General features: G+C 34.8%; 1 protein-coding gene across 6 annotated transcripts in view; it reads left to right on the top strand.

Moving 5' to 3' along the window:
- The first annotated feature begins 2,859 nt into the window (after positions 1-2,859).
- The window catches only part of LOC150100425 (E3 SUMO-protein ligase PIAS2-like), a 380,802-nt gene continuing 360,595 nt past the window's right edge, over positions 2,860-23,066 (top strand). For 4 of the 6 annotated variants that reach the window (XM_090403234.1, XM_090403237.1, XM_090403233.1 and 1 more), the window contains exon 1: positions 2,860-2,985. In XM_090403234.1, the coding sequence (XP_090259360.1) occupies positions 2,962-2,985 (24 nt within the window). In that variant the 5' untranslated portion in view covers positions 2,860-2,961. Of the gene's footprint in view, positions 2,986-4,594; positions 4,717-5,595; positions 5,730-23,066 lie in introns of those variants that run through there. The other 2 variants (XM_090403235.1, XM_090403236.1) reach the window with 2 other exon arrangements.

Below are 23,066 nucleotides of genomic sequence, written 5' to 3'. Positions count from 1 at the left end.
TGACCTACTTCAGTTGACCTCCAACCCAATGAACAGTTTTGCAGATGACAGCACATTGCACTCCTCCCTTTCATTTGATTAACCTTACCCCACGCAACTCACTTCAACCCAGAGAACATCAACTACAACTTCCCTTAATTCGGACCTCCAAGACATCCTCCGATGGGGCTCAGATAACCTCGTCAATTTCAGTGCTACTAAAACCCAGTTCTGTCTTATTTCCCACAAAAAAAGAACCATTTTCCTCCAGAATTATTTTTGATAACACTCAAATTCCCAGACAAGATGTAGTCTCTCTTCTCGGAATTACCATGACATCAGGCCTCTCCTGGCAAGAACACATCACAAACGTTGCATCCTTAGCTTCCAAAAACCTGGATTTTCTCTTTCGCTCAAGATGCTACTTCACCTCTAAACAGGCTGTTAACATTATACAAATCACAAATCCGCCCAGCTATCGAATACTGTTCTCACGTTTGGAGTGGGGCGCCTAAAAGTTCCTTCGAAATGCTTGACTCAATACAGAGGAGAGTAATTAGACTGATAAATGATCCATCTCTTACCAACTCGATTCCTCCACTTTCACAGAGACGTTTAGTGTCTGCAATTTGTTTTTTAAAAAAATCAGCCAACGCCTTTTTTATTCACGTATAGCGAGTAGACGAGGCCGATTTAGCCCTATCTAACGTTTGGAGACTGAATCGGCAGTTCAATCTTTACTGGTATCCAATCAGAGATAGCTGGCCCAAGGCTATCAATTAAGCGGCACGCACTGAAGAGGCAGCTCAACAAGTGCAGCCATCTCGTGGTCCATAACCTTAATACAATATATTTAATGTCTGAAATAGTGTGGGTTCTACAGTCGAATTTCTTGAATTTACGGGGCGAAAAACCCGAGTTTCCGGGCGAAAAAAAAAAAAAACGCTTGCCCGTGCCAGAGATCGGCTAACTCGGGAACCGTTCGAAAAAGGGTTTAGAAAAATTTCCTCTAGTCGCCGAGTAGATTCGAATCACCAAGTCTTCCTTTGTGCGGTTAAGCGCTGTGGTGTTCAAACGCCACATCCACTGAGCTACACAGGCTCCCCTTTGTATATTCAATAAATATTTTCATGGAAAATGCTCATCTGAAACAGCATCAATAATCCCCCCCCCCACTCTGTACTAAACCCATTGGATCACGTACAGCTACCGCCCAACATCCCTTCACAGTACACCTCGAAACCCACAGAACAAGTTTATTTTCCTTCTCCTTCATCCCTGCTATTGCTGAACTGTGGAACAGTCTTCCCTCTGAAATTACAAAGTAATCACTTTACAAGAGTATATCATCGAGGTAGAGATATTACATTACTAAGAGAGAGAAGAACTGATTTGGAAATAGATATGCAAACTGGAGATTTATAGGATATTATAAAAACCTGGATGTGAATAGGTATGTGGTTAGATTATATCAGTTGGAGTATCATGAAGTGCAAAGGAATTGCCAGTACATTTGACCACATCGTTTAATTTACTGTAGCATTAATTAATATAGCATTAATACTGTAGTATTAATGTTATATTAACTATTGCTATGACATTATAATTCGTGTTTTAATGTTATGTAATTGCTTATGTGTTTTAATCTTTCTGGTAGGTTGTTGAGTACCGTGAGTATGGATGTGATCGAACTCCAGAACCGTACAGGTTGAAGGGTCTAGAGTTGTAAAGAATTGTGGTGGATCATGTTATGCGATATGCGTTTCTGTTGTTACGATAATCTGTAGTTGATAAGTCTAATGACGTAATTTTTTTTTTTAATTAAAAGTCTATTTCATATATGTATCGTCCAAATGAACAAATATTTTTTGAACAGCAATTTTAACAAGATGCATAGTCCTTATCATCTGCTCTTGACTTCTGTTGTGCGGATTCAGAGATAACAAGCGAAATATTTTGAATCACTCTTATTGAATTTCCCTTACGAGAATGCGATTGCTAAGAAGTGTATGAATTATTTCTGCATATATTTTTCAACACAATTATTATTATTATTATTATTATTATTATTATTATTCCTGATACCTCCAAGGAGTCCGAAGACTCATCGCGGGAGGACATCTTCAACTGTCTCTACACCTTACCTCTACTATTAAACATATCATCGACTTTGCCTTCTTCTAATGGGTAATAGAAGGCGGAGCCGATTTCCCCCCATTATCCCCAATTTGATAATGATGACGATGCTTATCAGCATCCAATTTCTGATATGTTCCTTTAAAAGGGTGTACCAAAAGTCACTGATGATACACAAAGTCGAAAAAACCGATATTGCTCAGTGAACATCAAATAAGAAATAATTGTCAGGATGTCCTGGGATTTTGTTGATAGAAAAAAAAAAAAAACAATCCAGGGCATGATGAAGTTTTATAAGACTCAGGCAAATGAACAAAAAGTTCCTGTATTCGGTGACATTATTCGAACGATTGTATTGTTTTCTAACCGCGCTCAAACTTGCTTAACTTTTTGCGAGTCATTAGTTACGAGCCATTAGTTATTGATGTAAGAAAGGCACTACTAATTCTAATATCACTGCTATTCCTCAGGCTCATTGTTACTAAATTACTGAATGGCTATGCAGACCTCCATAATTATAATAACTAAATATGTTGCACACTATAATAATAATAATAATAATATTAATTGTGCCGTGAACTGTAATCATGTTACATTTATTATTATTAATATTTTTTGTATAATTTTCATTCGAGTAAATGTTCATCGCCGCTAGGTGTCTATGTGTTTAACAGCATTTGTACAAAGTGAACCTACGGTGTACGCGTTTACACTGTGTACTGAAGCCTTATTTCTTAGCCTGTAGTTTTATAGTACCTTCCTAGAATGTACAGTATGGGTTATATCTATATAAACCAGTGGGACGCAGAGTATACAGTAAGCTGTAATTTCTAAATTTGGGCCAAAATGTCGGATTCTGAGGAATTGAAGGTATTGTACCATTTGTTAAATTTTATTTTTTTATAAGGCGTTTGTATCTTTTTTTATCTCCATAAAAAAGTACCCGATGTAATTATTGATTTGCATATTGCTTATGTTGATTATTGTTGCCTGTCGTTGATATTTCGATATTTTAGGATTTAATGTTAATACTTTTAGGAGTATAGTAGGAAATATATATATATATATACACATACACATAGATAGATTAATGGGATACCATTTACCATTATTTTTTGTTTTGTTCAAGGATGTATAAATACTTTGTTTAATATGTACTTACTAGACATTATATTTAGAGTGAGTGTACAACAAATATCATGCATCTGTTAACGTATTTCATTAGTTAATTTTATTTGTAAATCGGTATTTTTAAATTTTGTAGTATGTATATATTTAACACATTTGATTTGCAGCCAGTTAAGGCTTCACTTTCGAACAAGATATTTATTCAGTAGAGGGACACAGGTGCAAATGTTTAATTTATGTTTTGTATAGTTATGAACTGTAGTGAAAATAAGTTTCATTGGCGATAAAAATCATTGCTGTAAGAGAATATTAAATGACAATTGTAGAGTCTTAGAGTCACTTTAATAGTATGATGTGTATATGTATATGTGTGTGTGTAATAAGGCCTAGTGAGTTTTTTGTATGTGCATTTTTAACACTAAAAAAAGGAAAAAGCTTGTACGACCATTTTTTAATTACTGATATTACTGTTTACCATCTAGTAGTGTTTTGTATTGGTACTTGGAGCTGTACGGTAAAAATTATCATCGTAGGACCTGACCCCAATGGAGCCGTTGAGAGGTGATATTTTATTATTTAATACCAAAAATAAAGTTAGACGGAGAATGATAACCGAATTATTACCAGTCATATTTAAACGAATAAATGTACAGAGTTAATCGGAAATTAGTTTCAAAACAAAACAGATAATTGCGAATTCAAAACAGCAGTGGAACTCTCAGTGGAAGTATATTGAAAAAAATATTCAGAAATTAGTTTTAATAATGACTTTCCGTGAGAAAAACATTTGAATTAATACATTAAATGATAAATTTCGTGTATATGAATAATTAATTTTTCAAATTAAATGAAAAAAATGCAATACCAGAAATTGAAGACATTGGCACATTTATGCTACATTATTGAATGTAGCATAAATTAAGAACCATTCAAGTAACCAGTGGTAATATAATTTTTCTATAATTACAAATGCAAACTGCTGATTGCTCATTATACTTTGAAGTGATAGTTGCTGTAAAGGATTTAAAATTATTTAATTTCAAAAATTTGCTACTTTCAGTGTGTACATTGGTGTATATAGGCCATTCTTAGTAGCAGTCAGGAAAGAAAGAGAAACAAATAGTGATTGTATGTTTGATTGTGCTCCAGAACTTTTGGCTGATTATTTCAAATCATGGGATTGCACCTTATGCACTAATATGTTGCCATGAATAGATTTTTGTTTACCTTTTTTGGTAAACATAAAAACAACTTAGGCACAGAACCTCTCATTTCTTTTCCATGATAAACACCATGTTATTCAAAAGCTAAGGCATCCATAAGAAATAGTTCTTCCATGCTCCGATTAAAAAAAAAAAATAGCCATTTCATCTTTATTCACTAGCCCATTTCACATACCAACAACTGGCGTGCAAAATTGGTGCTATTTGAAAGAAGCAGTGAGCAGATTTTTCAAATTCAACAACCCATCAGGTAGGTACATTCAGTTTTATGTTCTAATATAATATATAAGGACTGTGTTAGTAGACATTCCAGAAGTAGGATTTATATTGTCAACATTGGTTGACATTGGAGAGGGGAAGAGGGGAAAAAATGCTCAAAGCAAATTGTTTATTATTCAGTGTGTTATGAAAATTTGTATTCACATTACAACACTTAATAGAATTTAACGCTTGATACATCCATGGGATCTTGAGATTTATTAGGAGATTGCGTTGTGCTTTACATTAATTTTTTGTCTGTCAAATGTGCATGTTTTGCAGGAAGAAAGAAACCATATTCTATATGAGACTAGCTAACTCATCTTTCATAAAAAAAAAGTTCCTTTCATCACAATGAGATTCAAACCTTGGTCTTTTCCAGCCAAAGAGCACATTATTCTTCTTACTGTGATATGGAGGTGCTAAATATTTGTTAATACATTAGTTTGAAGTTTTTTGCCTATTTGTTTTTCTTACTCTTAAACTTAATTACTGTATTTCTGTACAGAATTTTTATCTTTCTCTGTTGAGCAAGACTAACGTGCAACAGTTCATAAGTAAATGAATTCATTCATATTGGAATTCAGGTCTTTCTTGTTATGCAGAGTTACGTCACTTAGTATTTTCTCAGAGTGGAACACTCATGCTGTGATATTTTCCATGCTACTACCAATACTATACTTGTTCTTATGTCCTATTATACCATTAAGAATGCTTTAAATAAGAATTCCCAGTTTTCTGTAACATGTCCGTATTTTTTTTTTATTTTGAAAAAAAAAAAAATTACAGTTGTTGCTGACTACATTTAGCTGTAAAGTAGACATTGCTAATGTCTAAACATTTTTTTTTCTTATTTCATTCCGTTGTACAGTTTCGGAAAGCAGTCATCTAGTTTTGTTCAGTTACCTAAATGTACACTTATGGAAGTACTATTACTGAAAGCTGTGATTCATTAGCTGAGAGGAGAAGGCTTGAGGCTGTACAATATCAAATCAACATAACAAGGTAGATTTTGATTCTTACTAAAAACAGCAATGAGATATAATTCTATTGAAAACTGTTTTCAGTGATATTTTTCAAAAAAAAACATACATGCTTAATTGCATATTCTAAGAGACCACTGTCTTCTAAGTCTTATCATCATCACCTTTTATGAAGTATATTTAAAGATGCTCCAAGATTTTCAGGCATTTTAAATTTCATTTCAGATTTCAAGAATGAATTGCCATTACTTGGTGAAAATGTGAATATTCGATAGAGCCCAGTTTTCCATTTTTTTTTCCTCTTTGATTTATTCTGTATTTTGAAATTGTATAAAATTGTTTTGAAACTGCACAGAAAGAATGGCTCCTGTTGTCTATAAGTCTTCTTTTTCATTGAAATATGTTGTTATTATATCTTTGAGAAAGTACACCATCTTTATTACAACACCAAATTATTGAGTTGGAATGCTTTTTAAGTACAGTTAAAGAATTTTACATTATGGGAAATGTAACACTAAGGCTAGTGATCAAAGCTTACTCCACCTTTACTACGAGTTGCCCCTGTCATGAAAGGTGTGCTCATGCTTGGATCTGCCGAAACTTTTATAGATTCTATATTCAGCACGAAACTTGTAGTTTCTCTCTTTTTTTTAACTTTTTCTGGTGGTGGTTTAATTATTTTTTATGCCAATGGTAAAAAATAAATCAAACTTGATAAAAAGAAATGATATACAGCAAATATTGAAAGAATATTAGTAATTTAATAGGTCAGTATATGACTCAATGGATGATAAAGTGCTAATTGTACAGATTAGTATATTAATGTTAGTCTATGAACAGTTTAAATTTTAAAATTTTGTATTCATTACTTAACTTTCATAGGATCAAAACTCATCATGAGAGGTTTACTTTGCTTAAGTTGTCATTTTAATATGTCACTGAACTTTCAGTCCACATTTGCAGTGTTTGCATTCTCCTATCATTCTTCTTGAAAACTCTTTCTTTTAAGGTTACACGGTGATCAGCACTCATATTTATGAATTTAGAGACACAAAACACACGTGTTGAAAAGATTATTTTACTGATTAATAATAAAATAATAACTTGACGTTTTGACCCCTTGTATTGAGGTCATCATCAGAAGTATACATGTGTATAAGAACCAAGCTACATGTTGTTGCACTCTATACAGGTAAATTACATCTACGTTGTTAACTAATCTTTTTTCTTAGCCTGCCCTCTAGTGATTCTTCTTGAAAAGAATGTACTGCTATTCCTTATCATATTTTTACCAACTTTTGAAGAATAGCTTTAGTTTTACTGTACTAAAATTTTTTTATGTATTCAGTAAGATTATTCTTGCTAATGGTTTTTATAATGTCTGTCTTTTTTCTTTTATTTATCTTAATTTTTCTTATGTTCTTTGACTCAGTATTTTGCATAGTTATTTAATCCATCATAGTTATTTAATCCAGCTTAATGTTTAGCTTAATGGTCAATCATGGTTAGAATCCAGAACTATTCAGAAATGTCAGAATCTTTGATTCTTAATTTAGGGAGTCCTGATCATGATATTGGGAAAAAAAAAAGTGATAAGTGTAAAGAAATGCTTAATATTTTCCTGGTGGTTCCATTTATCGTAGTAAGCTAATTTTCGCAAAAATCAGAACAATGTTTACTTCCAGCAATAAAGTAGAATATTAATTATAGTACTTTATGTGCAAGTTTTCATTACTAGAAAAGCACTATAATATGGATTGGTAAAATGCATGATGCCAGATAATACATGATAATATCTTGGTGTATATGGATTTTTACTCTTATTTTTCATGTGGAGTATTAATGCTCTTGTAGTAGTCATTATTAATATTGGTATTTTAATAATGCGACTTTTGATTGCAAAAATAACATGTAACATTATTAACTGTGTTGAACCAGTACATTCTTTTTTTTTGAAGAACTTGTTCATATCTTTCCTCACTTTTGTCAATTGATTTTATGTCATATGCAGTAACGTAAAGTTAATTAACCTTTAATTCTGAGTAGGATATTGAGTACTCCATTGCATGAAAAACACATGGTATGTGGCAGAATTCCATGTGTATCTTAAAATGAGATCCTTAGAAATGATTATTTTTGCATTTATTTATTTGTTAAAAAAAATTGAAAAAGTAGAGAGCAGAATATATGCACCTAAGATACTTATCAGGAATTGATAAGGACCTGAAGAGCTGAGTTCATAAATTCTCACTGGACCATTTATAAATTCACTCCCTGGTTCATAAATATTCTTCTTCCTTTTGTTTATAGTTTTGATTTTTTTTTTCTTTTGGCCATTTCTTTTTAACAGTGTTGATACACTTGATATATCTTTATAAATTCGTTTTTTTAAGAGTATGACTGCATTAAATTGACCTGATATTGGTTGTATGTCATTCTCAAAAAATGAATAAAAATACTGTTTTTTTAGTTATACATTTTGATGTCTGTTTTTATTTTTTTTAAAAGTGAGATATAATACCCTATAGTCTGTTCTTCATTAAGGATTAAAGTACCAGCCATGTTTAGGATAATCTGACATATCTCTACTTCAAAATGCAGAGATATGATTTGTCTATGTGCTGATTTGCAATGACCAGCCAAACATTGTTTAATGTTTGGATAGCAATACACTTTATTGATAATTAGGCAGTATAAATATCTTTTTAAACTTTCTGAAACATGGAAATTACTAAATGTAATAGTGAATTTCTTTATTAAATAATTTTTAATTATTTTAAAATCATAACAAACATCCCTGGAGTCAACAGACTCATTGGGAGAGGAGTCTCATCTAGAAACATGTTGAATCTTAAACTTATTCTCACTCCTAGCATTCATGTAAAAATCTACTCTTTACTCGTTTATTCACCACACCTGGCTTATTTTTCTTACCATCTGCTCTGTATAAGTACTTTCCATGTTAATAAATTCTGTAAAATTTTCACCAGCTTAAGTGTCTGTCAAATCACATCTTTTCTTTCTAGTCAGCAATTTGTATTTTCTCAATCTCTACCCATAACCAGTATTCCAGTTTTATTATATTGTCTTGGTGACCTGTCTCCAGATCCTCTTTTGGGCCTGATGAGACATCTCCATTGTGCTCCAGAGCTAACACCTGTCCTGTATTGTCTCTACAGTCTATAATACATAGCTAGTACTTATCCCAATGTATGGAAGCAATAACATATCCAGTCTATTCCACAAAAAGAGAGAAGTCTTGCATCCAACTACTACCATCACCCCAGTCCTCTCCAAAATAATGAGTCATCCATAGCCAACTTTACTACCTAGAAGCCCATCAGTTAATCAGCAGCCATCAGCATGGATTTTGTAATTCAAGATCTACAGTTGACCTCTTGGCTTACGTCACCCACCAACCATTGGACATGTGCTATGGAAAGATTCTAAGAAATTTGTGCTGTCACTCTTAGTATTTCCAGAGCTTTTGACCATGTCTAGTATTGAAGCCTGCTAAACAGATTGCCATCCTTTGGTTTACCTGTGTCATAGTGGATTGCTCCCTCTCTTCGAGCTTCACCACCAATGCAAGAGTACCTCTGAGCTCTGTTCTTCCACCTTTTGTCTTTCTCCTGTACATACACAATGTACTCTCTAACCACTATAGTACTCTCAATTCATCCTACTCATTTGACAAAGCAATACATTGATCTACATACTACCCTTCAGTGAGAGCAAGGACAATCTTGTCACCAAAATGCAGTCCTCCATTTTCTCTCACAAAAGAGATCTCAGTTCACCCTTGGTAATACACAAATCGCCACACAAGGTCAGATCTCTCTCTGCTTGGTCTTACATTTACCTCTGTCTCCTTTTATAAATGCATCACATCAATAAATTAAAGATGCAAAGAAGTTATTTTCTTTGAATAACAGTGAAGATAATGTGCGACAAGGGTGCACATTATCTTCACTGTTATTCATTATCTATATGGATCCCCCTTATGAAGAAAAGTAGTATTAAATCTGATATCAAAATTGGCAATGTTAATATTAGCTCTTTATGCAGATAATGATGTTGGATTCCTTAGTGGAACAACTGGTTATTACGTGGCACTTCAAGTAATGCCGAGGTTGTGAGTTCGAGCCTCAGGGAATATCATTCCTGAGGGAATGATATTTTTGAAGTGCCTCTGTAGTGCAATTGGAAGAATGATGGTATGTTATGTGATTAGAAAAGGCCTAAATTCGATTCTCATCATGACTGGAGGAATCCTTATGGCTGTTTTCAATTGAAGTTGAGTTAGCTGATCTCATACGGAGGTAGCAGGGTTTCCCCCTCCTGGAAACTGGTTTTCATCTTTTAGATAGACAAATCGGCCTTGAGAAAACACCCAATTTACAGACAAAAAGTACTGGTGGTGTTGGTGTAGATGATGGTAGTTGCGTTTCACTGTAGTTGGTGGATAAAGTGATAGACTGAGATCTGTAGAGTAGGTGCCCTCCCTCAAAGAGTCTTTGGACTCCTTGGAGGGGTCATGTAATAATAATGATGTTATACTTCTGAATAAATCCACTACAAGTCTGCAAGATTCCATGAATAACTGTTGTAATGAATTTGGTATGAAAGACATTGAAAATGAGCAGAAAGATTGAAAACATTAACAGGATTGTGAATGGTAAACTTATAGAACAAGTAAAACATTTCAGCTATTTTGGCATAATTTTTAGTGAAGATTGCAAAGTCAATATGGAAATAGAAAACAGAATTAGTAAAGCTGGTATGCAGAGGCGTAGCTAGGGGAGGGCGCAGTCCACCTCGGGCTACACTTTGAACCTTTTTAAACTTTTGCAGTTAATTCTAAAATACAGTCTCGAGAACTCATTTCTAAATATTGTAATACTACTGCGAATTTTTCTCACAATTGCTGTAAGTGTTGCTAGTTGTGAGAGGAGTTTTTCTAAATAAAATTGATTAAGAATTACCTACATTGCTATGAAGACTTTGCCAATGGCATTGATTTTGCTAACAGAAAAGCAAGAAAAATAACATTTTACAATGTTGAAATTAAAGTTTTACTTCAAAAATAAACATAGCGTTTTAATTTATTTCCCTATACATAGTTTTTTTTTACTTTTTGTAGTATTTTTGGTGTGTATTGAGAGGGAAAGCAAACTCAGAGACCACTGCTGGTATGGTAGGAAGTCAGCTGAATAAATTTATATGAAATAAGAACAAAATTAGTCAGAACAGTAAATTTACTATATACAAGACAGTGTTCAAACAAATTTTAATTTATGGATCTGAGAGCTGGGTTAGAAATAAAACACTTGATCAAACACTGGAGACCACAGATATGGTAGTTCTGAGAAAGATTAGTGGAGTGAGCAGATGGCGTCAATGGCAGTATCATATTAAAAATGAGGATATTAGGAAAGAACTTGCCATTGTTAGCACTTAGGAATGTGTTAGCAGAACTAATCTCAGATGGTATGGTCACTTAAATAGAATGAGAGAGGAAAAATTATCAAAATAAGTGTTCTTTGCTAGGTTGGCAGGGAAAAGACCTGCCAGAGGAATAACAAGATGTAGGTGGATTGATTGTCTTCTGAGGCAGTAAAAAATGCCTCAGAAGACAGAAATAAAGATCTGATGATGTTGGAGTCTTGGCAGATAACAGATTAATTTGGAAGAAAATTGTTGATCAGAAGTTAGTAATGGTGCAACTGTCATGCAGTACTATCATTATATTCTCTACATCCTTGAGGATACATATCAGGCATTTGAATGCTTATAATATTGACTCTTGAAGGAGATAATTCCTCTGCTTTTATTGACAGTACTCCTGTCTCCTCTCTTTACCTTCCTATCCTTTCAGAAAAGTATCAGTGCTACAAACTTTTCACCGTTATTTCTGATACCCCTTACATTAGTAACAGTTTTTCCCACTCTTTGAGGCCATCCCATCAACATCATCACTTTGTACTTTCACTACTGTAGTTGCTTGTTAAGTATCTCTATGACTAGGCTACTTGTATATAGGGGAACTTCACATCAGTTGCCTCAGTATTGCATTTCTACAAGGTGTCTTTTATCTTAAGAGTTTTTCAGTTTACTAAAAATAAACAGTGATTTTAACATATCTAGTGATTCAGTTTATGATTGTGGTAAGGAGCTACCTGCTTCTTGCTTGACAAGAATGTCTAGAAAGGTAAAGTTCAATGTGACTTGGCTGAAAGTTATTTTTTTCAGGAAGATACTTTCTTGCTGTGTGTGTGCACGAGATTCCAAATAGCAAAGACATCATCCACATAATGGATCCAAAGTGAAGGTTTAGGAGGAGTGATATTTTTTCTTCCAAAGGTTCTAGATAAAAGTTAGTGGAAAGTGAGCCCATGAAAGTTTTTTAGTTTGCCATTCTAATATGAAGAGTGAAATTCATGACAAGATTAAAAGATTGACAATATTAGCTGAAAATTCAGAAGTAGTTATTCAAGGGATATCATTTAAAGGAACATGGAAGAGGGTGCTGGTGTTAAACTGACTTGATTTTTGAGATAAATTCAGTGGTATTTATGATCATATAGGTGACCTATAAGGAGAATAAAGAAGTTGGACAGGAACTTAGAGATCCTGTGGGGCTCCCTATGGAGTCAATAGTTAGTCTTTCTAATCTTCCTAATTTTAACATGGGATAAACTTAATGCTTTTGTCTGAGACCATAAATTTTTGCTACTTTTCCAAAACACTTCTTGGGCTTTCTGCACGACATCAAAAGTAATATTTTGCAGTGAAGACAGAAATAAATTATGCTTTGTAGTCAACAAGATTATTTTTGGTTCAAAAGAACCCAAGCTTGATATTTCAGTTTCTGTATAACATTCATAGTTTAAAGAATAATGGATATATTACCATTACAAACATATAAATGCAATGTTACTGTATTTCTTGACTCTTAAGTTCATACAAGTCAAGGATTGATGTTCTCTTCTGAAATCATAATACTTATGTCATCATTAGCAGAGAACCTACCAACTCAGCTTGTTGAGCTGAATATTGGTGGTAAGTTCTTGATATGATGTCATCCAGCTTCACTACTTTGCTAGATAATAGAGATCTTTTCATATATTCAGAACTTGTCTGTGAGACTGACAAACTTATGGGCTAGTTAAACTACATAAATCAGGATGACCCATTAGGTCAATTGGTGACTCCTTAGAGAGTACTACACAGAAAATCTAAGTTCCTTTCCATCCCCCTCATTTTTTAGAGAGCTGTTCTTCCTATTCTTTTATTAACTTTAGAAAGTTAATAAAGAAAATTACACTTCAGACTCTATTCCTCTGATGTGATAGATTTGACCTGAACTCCCTTCACCAGTGTTCCTTTGAATTACACACCCTTGAATATCTGTGTTCTGAACATTTTTAAGTTTGTTTTAAAATCAAGTTACTTCACTTAGAATAGCAAACAATATAAATAAACCAGGGCTGGCTCTAGGCTTAGACACAAGAAGCACCGACCTAGGTGCATAATGGCTTTGGGGTGCCAGCGTCGTAAAAAAAAAAAAAAAGTAATAGTATTTGTCAAAGTAATAGTCGAAACATTGGTGGTACGAGCAGTGACCCCCCCCCCCCAATGCTCTATAAGCACTTTTTTGGCAATAACTATAAACTGCTTTTAACAATAAATATGATGCCTGTCTTGTCTTGCAATGCATTGATAAAACTGGCCAGCACTGAAATAAACTGAAGTAACTATAGTGGATTCACCATTGTCTGACATTATCTAGTACATATAGGAGCAAAAAAAAAAAAAAAAAAAAAAAATCGTAAGTCCTAAACTTTCTCATAGGATTCATTATATGAATGATATCTTTCCCATTTGGAAAATTGCACACATAGAAAGACCAACATATCTTCCTGCAAAAAATCATTCTAGCTAAATGGAACTTGACCTTTTCTATATATACATGCTTGTCAAGCAAGAAGCAGGCAGCTCTCATCAGTCATCCAACATCAGCACAATCATCCTGCAAGTGCCTGCATCATCTGTTTTTCACAAATGTCTCTTCAGCAAGAAATTTCTACTTCCAAACAAGCCTCAGCTCTATGACCACACCTAAAATTCAATTACAAAATTATCCACCATTTCTCTCCAAATTGTATGAGAAGAGGTTATTAGTATAAGATTCCTATTTCATATACTAATTTCATCACATCATTAGCTTCCTTAGCTTTTAAAAAAAAAAAAACCAGGCATTGTTTTCTGCTCAAGAAGCTATTTTATACCCACCCAGCTACTAACCTAATATAAATCCCAAATCTGCCCATCCTTAGAATACTGTACACACATTTGGGGTGGATCATCCAAAAACCTCCTTAAAAATTCTTGATGTTTCCAGAGGAGAGCAATTCAGCTCATTGATGACCCATCCCTCACAGGCTCGCTTCAACCTCTGTCTCTCTCTCTCTCTCTCTCAGATGCAGTATTTCAGCTCTGTGTCTCTTCTATGGGTATTTCCATGGTCACTGCTCAAGGGAATTGGCAAACATTCCTCTACTTGCTGTTAGGCCTGTAAAAACAAGATTAACTGCTGTCCAACATCCTTTTACAGTACAACTGCAAACTCATCAAACCTGCTTCTCCTCTTCCTCGTTTAAGAAATAACTTGAAAGGAAATATTCATTTATTTGCTGATGATGCAAAATTAGGTAGAGTAATAGTTAATCAAGGCAATGTGGAGAGCTTGCAGGACAATTTTAAATAGGCTGTCAAGTGTGGTCAAAAGATAATGGCTATCAGTTCAATGTGGAAAAATGTAAAGTTATGCATATTGGGATAAATAGATTACAAGCTGTGTATCACATTGATGGCAATGTATTCCACGAAATAGAGGAAGCTAGAGATTTATCGGTGGTGGTAGACAGAGAGTTAGAGGACATGTTGCTAAGGTAGCCCATAGGATTACTTGGCTATTGAAGAACACATTAACAAGTAGAGATAAAAGAAGTTGATAAGGAAGAAATCTCCTTGATACATCTATATCTGGATTACAGTGCTCAAGTTTGGTCTCCTGGGTTTCTTGGGGGATGGATGTGGAAGCAGTGGAGAACATTCAGAGGTGAGTAACCAAGATGGTGAGTGGTCTGTTGAATATTCCCTATGAAGATAAGTTGGGTGTGTGGATTGCAGAAGTTGGTTGACAGGAGAAAAAGAGGAGATATGATAGAAATATTTAAGTTGCTTAAAGGGTTTTATAGGATTGATGCAGGGGAAATGTTTCAACACTTGACTGGAGGGGCCAGAACAAGGGATCATCCCTGGAAGTTGAATAAAGGTGTGGTTAGTAGAGGTGTAAGGACTAGATTTTTTGTTTGGAGAGTTGTGAATGAGCGGAATGCATTACCAAAGTCAGTTTTGAGTACTTTGTCTGTTAATGGGTTCAAGGAAAGGTATGATAGATTGTGTGAGTAGTTTGGTTCTTCTGCGATGAGTCTTCGGACTCCTTGGAGGTGCTCATACAATAATAATTTATTCCATCCACCTCTGTCCTCTGGAACAGCCTTTCTCATGATATCTTTCCCAACATTTTCAACCTACAGGTCTTTAAGAAGAAGAAACCTATCGACATTCTTCTTCCTCGACCCTCATCTACACCTTGCATATGACAGTGATGTGATTTTATATATATATATATATATATATATATGAAAGGCACTTACTGAGTATGTGTCTCATTTCCTTAAGAAATTTCAACTTGCCACATACAAAGCTATCAACAAAATCTGCTTATATTTACCTTCTTCTAAAGCTAAAATTCTTTCATTGTTCCTACCTGGCATCTATTCAGTACTGCATAACTGCTACTTATTCCATTTTATAAACATTGCGCAGTTGAAAGGCGACATTTCACATAACCTTTCAGTGATTTTCGTTCAGCCTACTTCAGTTGCGTGTGTGTGACATATTTTTAGAAATGGAAGGAAATAACGTATATTACTGGCATATTTTGCTTTTTTATTTCAAAAAAGGCAAACAAGCTGCAGAGATCCATAAAAAAATATGCAGCATATATGGGGATGGTGCCTTAACAGAATGCGTATGCTAAAAGCAGGTTGCCAAATTCCGTTTTGGAGATTTCAACGTCGGTGATGCGCCGGTCGCCCGACCAAGGTTGATTCGAGTGTTGTGAAGGATGTTGTTGACAAAAATCCATCACAAACAGTGCGGGAGATTGCTGCAGTACTGAACATATCCCATACAAGCGTTGAGAACCATTTGCACAAGCTGGGATATGTTTCAAAACTCAATGTTTGGGTGCTGGATGAATTGACTGAGGCCAATATGCCTGCTCACATATCCATCTGTGATTCACTGCAACATTGCCAAGAAAATGACCCATTTTTGAAGTGGATGATTATGGGAGATGCAAAATGGATCGTGTACGATAACATTGTACATAAAAGATCATGGGGGGCACAAGAGCGAACCACCGCAAACAACCTCGAAAGTTCGATTGCACCCAAAGAAGATCATGCTCTCTGTGTGTGTGGTGGGAATTCCTTGTAGTGGACAACACCTTTGTGTTGTCCACTACAAGGTGTTACCATCAGGCAGAACAATTGATTCAACTGTCTATTGCTCACAGTTAATGCGACTAACCTGAATTGGCAAATCAGAAAGGAGTTGTCTTTCACCACGACAACACCTGACCCCACACATCGTTAACAGCCCGGAGTAAATTGTTACATCTTGGCTGGAATGTTTTGCCGCATCCTCCGTATTCATCGGACCTGGCATCTTCCGATTGTTGCAGAATTCTCTGAATGGGAAAACCTTCGCTAATGAGGAAGCTGTCAAAAGACACCTGGATCAGTTTTTTGCCAGTAAACCTCAGGAGTTTTATGAATGCGGCATAATGAAGTTGGTGGACAGATGGCAAGAGGTCATTGATAAAGAGGGTCAATATATTACTGACTAGTATGTATTATATATATTAAATAAAATGTGTTTCATTCCACTCTGTAAAACCAAACGAACTTATTTGCCAACCCAATATAATCGTAACAACTTATCACATATGTGATCACTTGAAAAGATAACTAATGCTTATAGCATGTTGTAGCTTAATTTGTTGTACTTGATTTTTTTTCATTATCTATTTTATTCTTCTTCACTGAAGATGGCTTGTGAAACACTAACTTATATATTGGTATTTTAATAGTATAAACTTACAAAAATAACTTTACTGTGGTTACAATGGTATTTTTGCATTCTATTTCATAGTATCATCAAATTTCCAATATCTACCCTAAAGGAATGCACTGGATACTGTATTTCAGTGATACTACACTGGAGTTTTCATTAAGGAAGATAGAGAAAAATCGTTATAACTTTGTGTGTGTATAGGGGAAACATGAAAGTTAGGTACATCATGTAAAATGTGATACTGTCTAGTTATCGTATACAAATGAGTGGCATTTATCAGCAGTTTATGCAAATGAGCCACAGCATAAAAACAGACATTTTGGTGGTTTTTCATTTTTGCTTCTGGAGTGAGAACAAGACATTTTATGATAGCAAAATTCTTGGATATGACTGCAAGACATCATTAAAATGATAAATTCAAGTGGCAAGCTATCGTAAGATTAGAAGTGGCCCGCAGTCAGGCTGAGGTATCCAGATGGTTGAATGTAAATTATTTCATGGTTCAGAAACTGTGGAACCACTTCCAACAGTAACAAACTGCATCCTGCAGATTCAGTGAGGGAAGGCCATAGTCTATACCTGTTGTGGGTGACTGATATATCCGATTATCTGCTTGTGGAAACAGGAGTGTTACACTGAATCAACTATGATTTGTACGTTGCATCAGGTACAGGAACATTGGTATCTGCTTCTACTGTGCACAGAAAGCTTCGTGAAGGTGGTTTGTTTCTAGGCAACTGGTGGTCTGCTCTCACCCCATGCCACAGGAGAGAATTTTAAATGGGCCAGGCTCCATGTCAAATGGATCCAAGACCAGTGTGTGTGTGGGAGGGGGGGGTATTGTTTACAGCATGTGTAAATTTTCTCTCAAAGTGATACTAAGTGTTCTCTGATCTGTAGATAACTAGGGACATGTTATCATTCCTTTGTTTTCTGTGAAACTTATGAATGGAGGTTATGCAATGGTTTGGGGAGACATCTTATTTTGTGGATGCACTGAGCTGTATGTGCTTCTTAGCAGAACCATGAATGTTGCATCTTATAGGTATGAAGTTTTGAACATTTATAGTTGTCCATATGTGGGTGCATTAAGGGAGACATCCTACAAGACGATAATGCTTGTCCTCATTGAGGGAAGCTTTTGGACCAGTTATCTTCAAGAAGAGAGTATTGTACATATGCCCTGGTCAGCCAGTTCTCTTAACCATAATCCTATTGAGCATGTCTATGACATTCTAGTTAGACATGTTGTTACTAACCTCAATCTCCCTCCCCAAAAACCTTGAAGAACTTGGGAGAGTTTTGCAGGAGTAATGGTGGTTGTTACCAACTGAGCTCCTGGACACCATTATAAACAGTATGAAATATTGCTGTGAGAGGTGACCACATTCTTTATTGACCTCTTGTTTTTGACCATTGTCTTCATGTATCCATTTTTTTCTGAATTTACAATTTTTGTTGATGTTTCTTTCACATTTCATATCATACTGCTTTTCACTGAATTGCATGAAAATTCATCATATAGTTTTTGAGTTGATTTTTCTCTTTGTTCTTTAAATTATGGAAGCCAGTGTACACAGCAACTTCCTGTTGACAATTTTTCTCCTGATTTTGACAGACCTTATTTGTCACGACCAGGACCGCCGAGAGAAATTTTTGGGCCCGTGACAAGTCTGTGGTCTGGGCCCCACTTAAAAAAGTGCATCACTTTTGTTTAATAAAAAAAAGTCATATTAAATATTTATTTTAAAAAAAAAGTGTACAATAAATTCGATACATTACATACTGTACAAAATACAATTAAAAATACAAACAAAATTAATAATATAATTTTAATAATTAAAAAATCAAATTAATAAGAATACTTACTTTTATTTTTTAGCGTATGGCCTACGCTATACAGTTGCACACTTTACAAACAATCACAAAACCTTCATCTATCAAAATACTAACAAGAACGCTATAGTTATAATCACCCACTATAACTATAGCAATCTGCACCAAGAAAATCGGTGTCCTTCCGGACACTCGTGGCAAGCTAAAGCGTGTAGCCGTTTGTCTAAAACAAAACACAGTATCATTCTCGATATGTCATTATCCTTTATCATTGTTGTATTATTACAAGAATTAAAACTATGCATTATAAACAGTTGTGACACGTTGGGCCTGACGGTCGGGCCCTTTTTGATGCCAGGCCTGTGACAAAAGTCTCAGATGTCAACCCCCCCACCTCTCGGCAGCCCTGGTCAGGACTATGATTTTGTCAGATCTTGTATTTTATTCTTCTGAGACAATATGTTCACGTAGTTAGCCGAGTGGTTATGTGCTCCTCAACCATATGCCTGGGAAAGAAGTGTTCTGAGTTCGATTCTCGTTGCTGACGTGAGGAGCTAAGGATCTTTTTTCAGACATAGCCAAGTTAGCTGGTATTAGGCGAGAACTGCAGGGTTTTTCCCCAGTTTATCTGGGGTTTTTCCTCCTGCAAAGCAGGCAAACCGGTCTTAAGAACACAACGCTTCACAGACAATTACACATGGTTGACCGTGGGGATAACGACTGACCTTGTATTGAGTTATGAAACCCAAAAATGAGAGGCCAAGACCCTACATGGGGCTATAGTGCCAAAGAAGAAGAAGATCTGAGACCTGTATCTGTATGCCACAGTGACTTGTGACATACAGATACAATACATTTAGAAATTTGTAATATTCAATAATTTTTTGCACATTTACCTAATATTCAAATAAACTTAGTTACATTTAATGAAATTTTGTTTTTTTTACTATGCCTATTAAGATATTTGCTATAGCAATTTTTAGAATTTTAAATTACTTTTGTGTTTATATATTAACACATCATGGCAATCTGTATTTCACACGAGTTGTACCTCAAGCAGGACTGTACTGTTTTTTTTTATTTACAACAATAGAACTTGAACGTTAATTTGCGACTATGCAAATTAACGTTCTAACTAGAATGAGCAGTATGATGCTCATTCTAGTTGTTACTAATTACACAAATACTGTAATTACTATATTTTTCACTAAATACAGTATATGTTGACTCTGCAGTTTTTAGTGCTACAATAGAAACTACTTTTTTTTTTGCTTGTAGCTGTTTAATATGGTGCTTGTTAGGAAAGAGGGATGATATGTTTCACTATATAGGATAATTTTTATTTTAGTATTAAACTTCCAGTATATGCTGGATATGCAAGCAGGAAGCACTAGGCATATTCTCATTTCCTGCCTGAAGATCAAGTGCAACACGTCAATTTGTCTCCCCTTGCAAATGTGTTAAGTAAATCATATTTTGCTAGATATTATCCTACTTTTGCAGATGAACGGTCTCGAACTGTAAAGTAAAACATGAAAAGGATTACTAGTTTCTTATCCCCTTTCACAGCCAAGAAATTAAAAACAAGCAAGAAAATGAGTGAAGAGGCCATGTCTAAGACTGATTTTGTTCATGATGGCATCAGCATCCAAGAACAAGGACTGACTGGCCAAGTTGTTGTACTGATAATAAATAAATAAATGAAAAATACACTTCTGTGCAGAGTATAACTATCTAAATTTTCAAAATAAGACTTGGGTGCAGGACTGTTGTTAGTGCATGCCACCCAAAAATTCAAGAAAATGTCTTTTTTTTTTTAAGTTTTTTTTATGGTTGAGATGGTTTTCTTGGGTTATGCCATGTTTCAAGTCTGTTCCTGGACATTGCCTTAGTTTAGTTGCTTAGTGTTTTACAATGTGCATGATGTAGATAAGTAGAAAAAATAATTCTTAGAGTGATGAAAAAGATGGGCATGAAGATTTCTAAGGAATTAACAATGAAGTTGCCTATTTTGGTTAAAGTAGACAGCAACAGCTACTATGTTTAAGAAAGAAAATACAATATAAGTAAATATTTTAGTTTTCTTTTCATATCCTTTAAACCATGTGTGTCCAACCTTTTGGCTTGACTGGGCCACATCGAGTGAAGAGGAATTGTCTTGGGCTGCATATAAAATTTATAATATAATTAATGTATATAAGTAACAAAACTTTATTTTTAAAAATTTTTTATTAAAAAAAAGAGGGCAGCTTAAACACAACTAGTGAGATATTTAGCCATGTTTACATAAAACCAATGCATCAATGTCTGGTTCGATGGAAGTGGTTGCAATTTGTAGTGAGCTCTCAAGGTTCTCATCGGAAATTTTTGATCTAGCTTTACTCTTTGCATGCTTCATTCTTGAAAATAGTTGTTCACAAATGTACATACTACCAAAAAGCGATGACATGAATAAAGCATGATTTTGAAGCAAAGGATTTTTCTCTGGAAAGGTAAGTCTTATAAAAATCTAGCAAAGATACATGATCAAATGTTTCTTTGAGTTGAATATCTGATTGCAACTCTGTACATTTCATTTGAAAATTCGAGGGTAATGCATTTATGTCGACTGAAAATGGAGTCGCAAATATACAAAAACATTGATCATTTTTTCTCAAATTCCTGTATCAAAACAGAAAGAAAGACAGCATATTTTTCACTGTTCATAGAATTGTGTTTAGCCAACAGACTGAAATGCCTAAAATAAATTGCTATAAGTTTCATTTCAAATGCTGTTATAGCTTGAAACAGCACAGATAAGTTGATTTTCACCTTTAAGATGCATGTTTATCTTATTTAAATGAGTTGTTAAATCTATCAAAAATGCTAAATCTGCGAGCCATTTTTTTATCTTCAAGTTCTGGTACAAATTTTTCTTTTGATTCCATAAACAATTTGATTTCATTTCTTAAATGATAAAATCTCTTCAGAATTTTACTTTGACAGCCACCTTACTTCAGAAAAGTAAATGATGTCCCCATAATCAGCATCCATACTCTTAAGGAACTCTTGAAATTGACAATGATTCAATTTCTTGGACCTTATGAAATTCACAACTTTGATGATTTGCATGACATTATTCTTTTTTAAGGCTTTTTGCACATAAAGTTTCTTGATGTTCGATTTATTTAGCATTTGGCTAAGAAGAATACATGCATATGCCATCTCACACCCACCACAAAAAACAATGTACAAGACAAAAAAATGCATAAAAGGATACAATAGTGTGAAGTGACACTGTAGTCATACATATAAAAAATATACAAATAAGCATAAAATTAAATGTGTAAGTTGGACAGCCACTCAACGTCATCTATAGAAACTGTTATAAAGTCAGTTACTGGTCTCATGTAGGCTCTGTGAGGACAGTCAAACGTGATACGTTGTATAGTTTGGCTCTCCTCACTATAGTCACAAGATAAGTTTGGTCTTATTCCCCAAGTAAATAAGGAAGCTCCGCATCTACCATGGTTAGTGCTAACCCTATTTAGGGAGGTCCATATTTTTCGAGGTAGATCGAACCCTGATGGAGCTATTTGGGTTAAAGATAGTCTGCCAGATTACCGGGGGCTTTGGCAGTCCATTCTGTCTGCCATGCTATTGTTGCATCATATCCCTCAGTGACAAGTCATTGTGCCATTATAATAGACAGGTGTCTTGACTTAAGTCTCTGTGATGTAAAGCTGTTAATATCAGAGTGTTTAGGAAGCAGTGGATTCCAGCAAATTTTGTTATATTCGTGAATCAGGTTGTCTTGGGATTGTAGTTGTGGCGGTTGTATGTGGCTCGGAACTGGTAGCCAATATGATGGAGTAGTCTTTATTGTTTCAGAAATGATATGCATTCTCATTCAACACAGTATCAATTAATTTAACATGTGCACTGTTCAGCCAGACAGCTGAGCAGTATTCAGCAGTTGAGTAAACGAGGCCCAGAGCAGATGTCTTTAATGTGGGAACACAAGCTCCACAAGTTCTGGCAAGTTTATGCAGTATGTTATTTCTAGTTCTGGGTTCGGCAGCAATATTGGAGAGATACAGGGTGTTCGGGATAAATTTGACATATTTATAATTAATTATATTTTTCCGTAAGTTACATGTATTAACACACACTTCTCTTCATTTAAAAGTTTGGACCCTTCTTCATTCATATACAAGATGTCAGAAAGGATGGATAGCTGGAACCCACCTGAATCATGGAAGAGAATAACTTGTATCATGATGATTCGTGCCCGCCATCAAAATAAGGATATTACGACTGCTGCCCAATGCTC

Source organism: Typopeltis vanoorti, chromosome 13 (genome assembly GCF_054136105.1).
Source record: "Typopeltis vanoorti isolate ZY-2024b chromosome 13, IOZ_Tvanoo_1.0, whole genome shotgun sequence".
Taxonomy (NCBI): domain Eukaryota; kingdom Metazoa; phylum Arthropoda; class Arachnida; order Uropygi; family Thelyphonidae; genus Typopeltis; species Typopeltis vanoorti.
The sequence above is the reverse complement of the archived record's forward strand: the minus strand, read 5'-3'. Positions and strand labels throughout refer to the sequence as shown.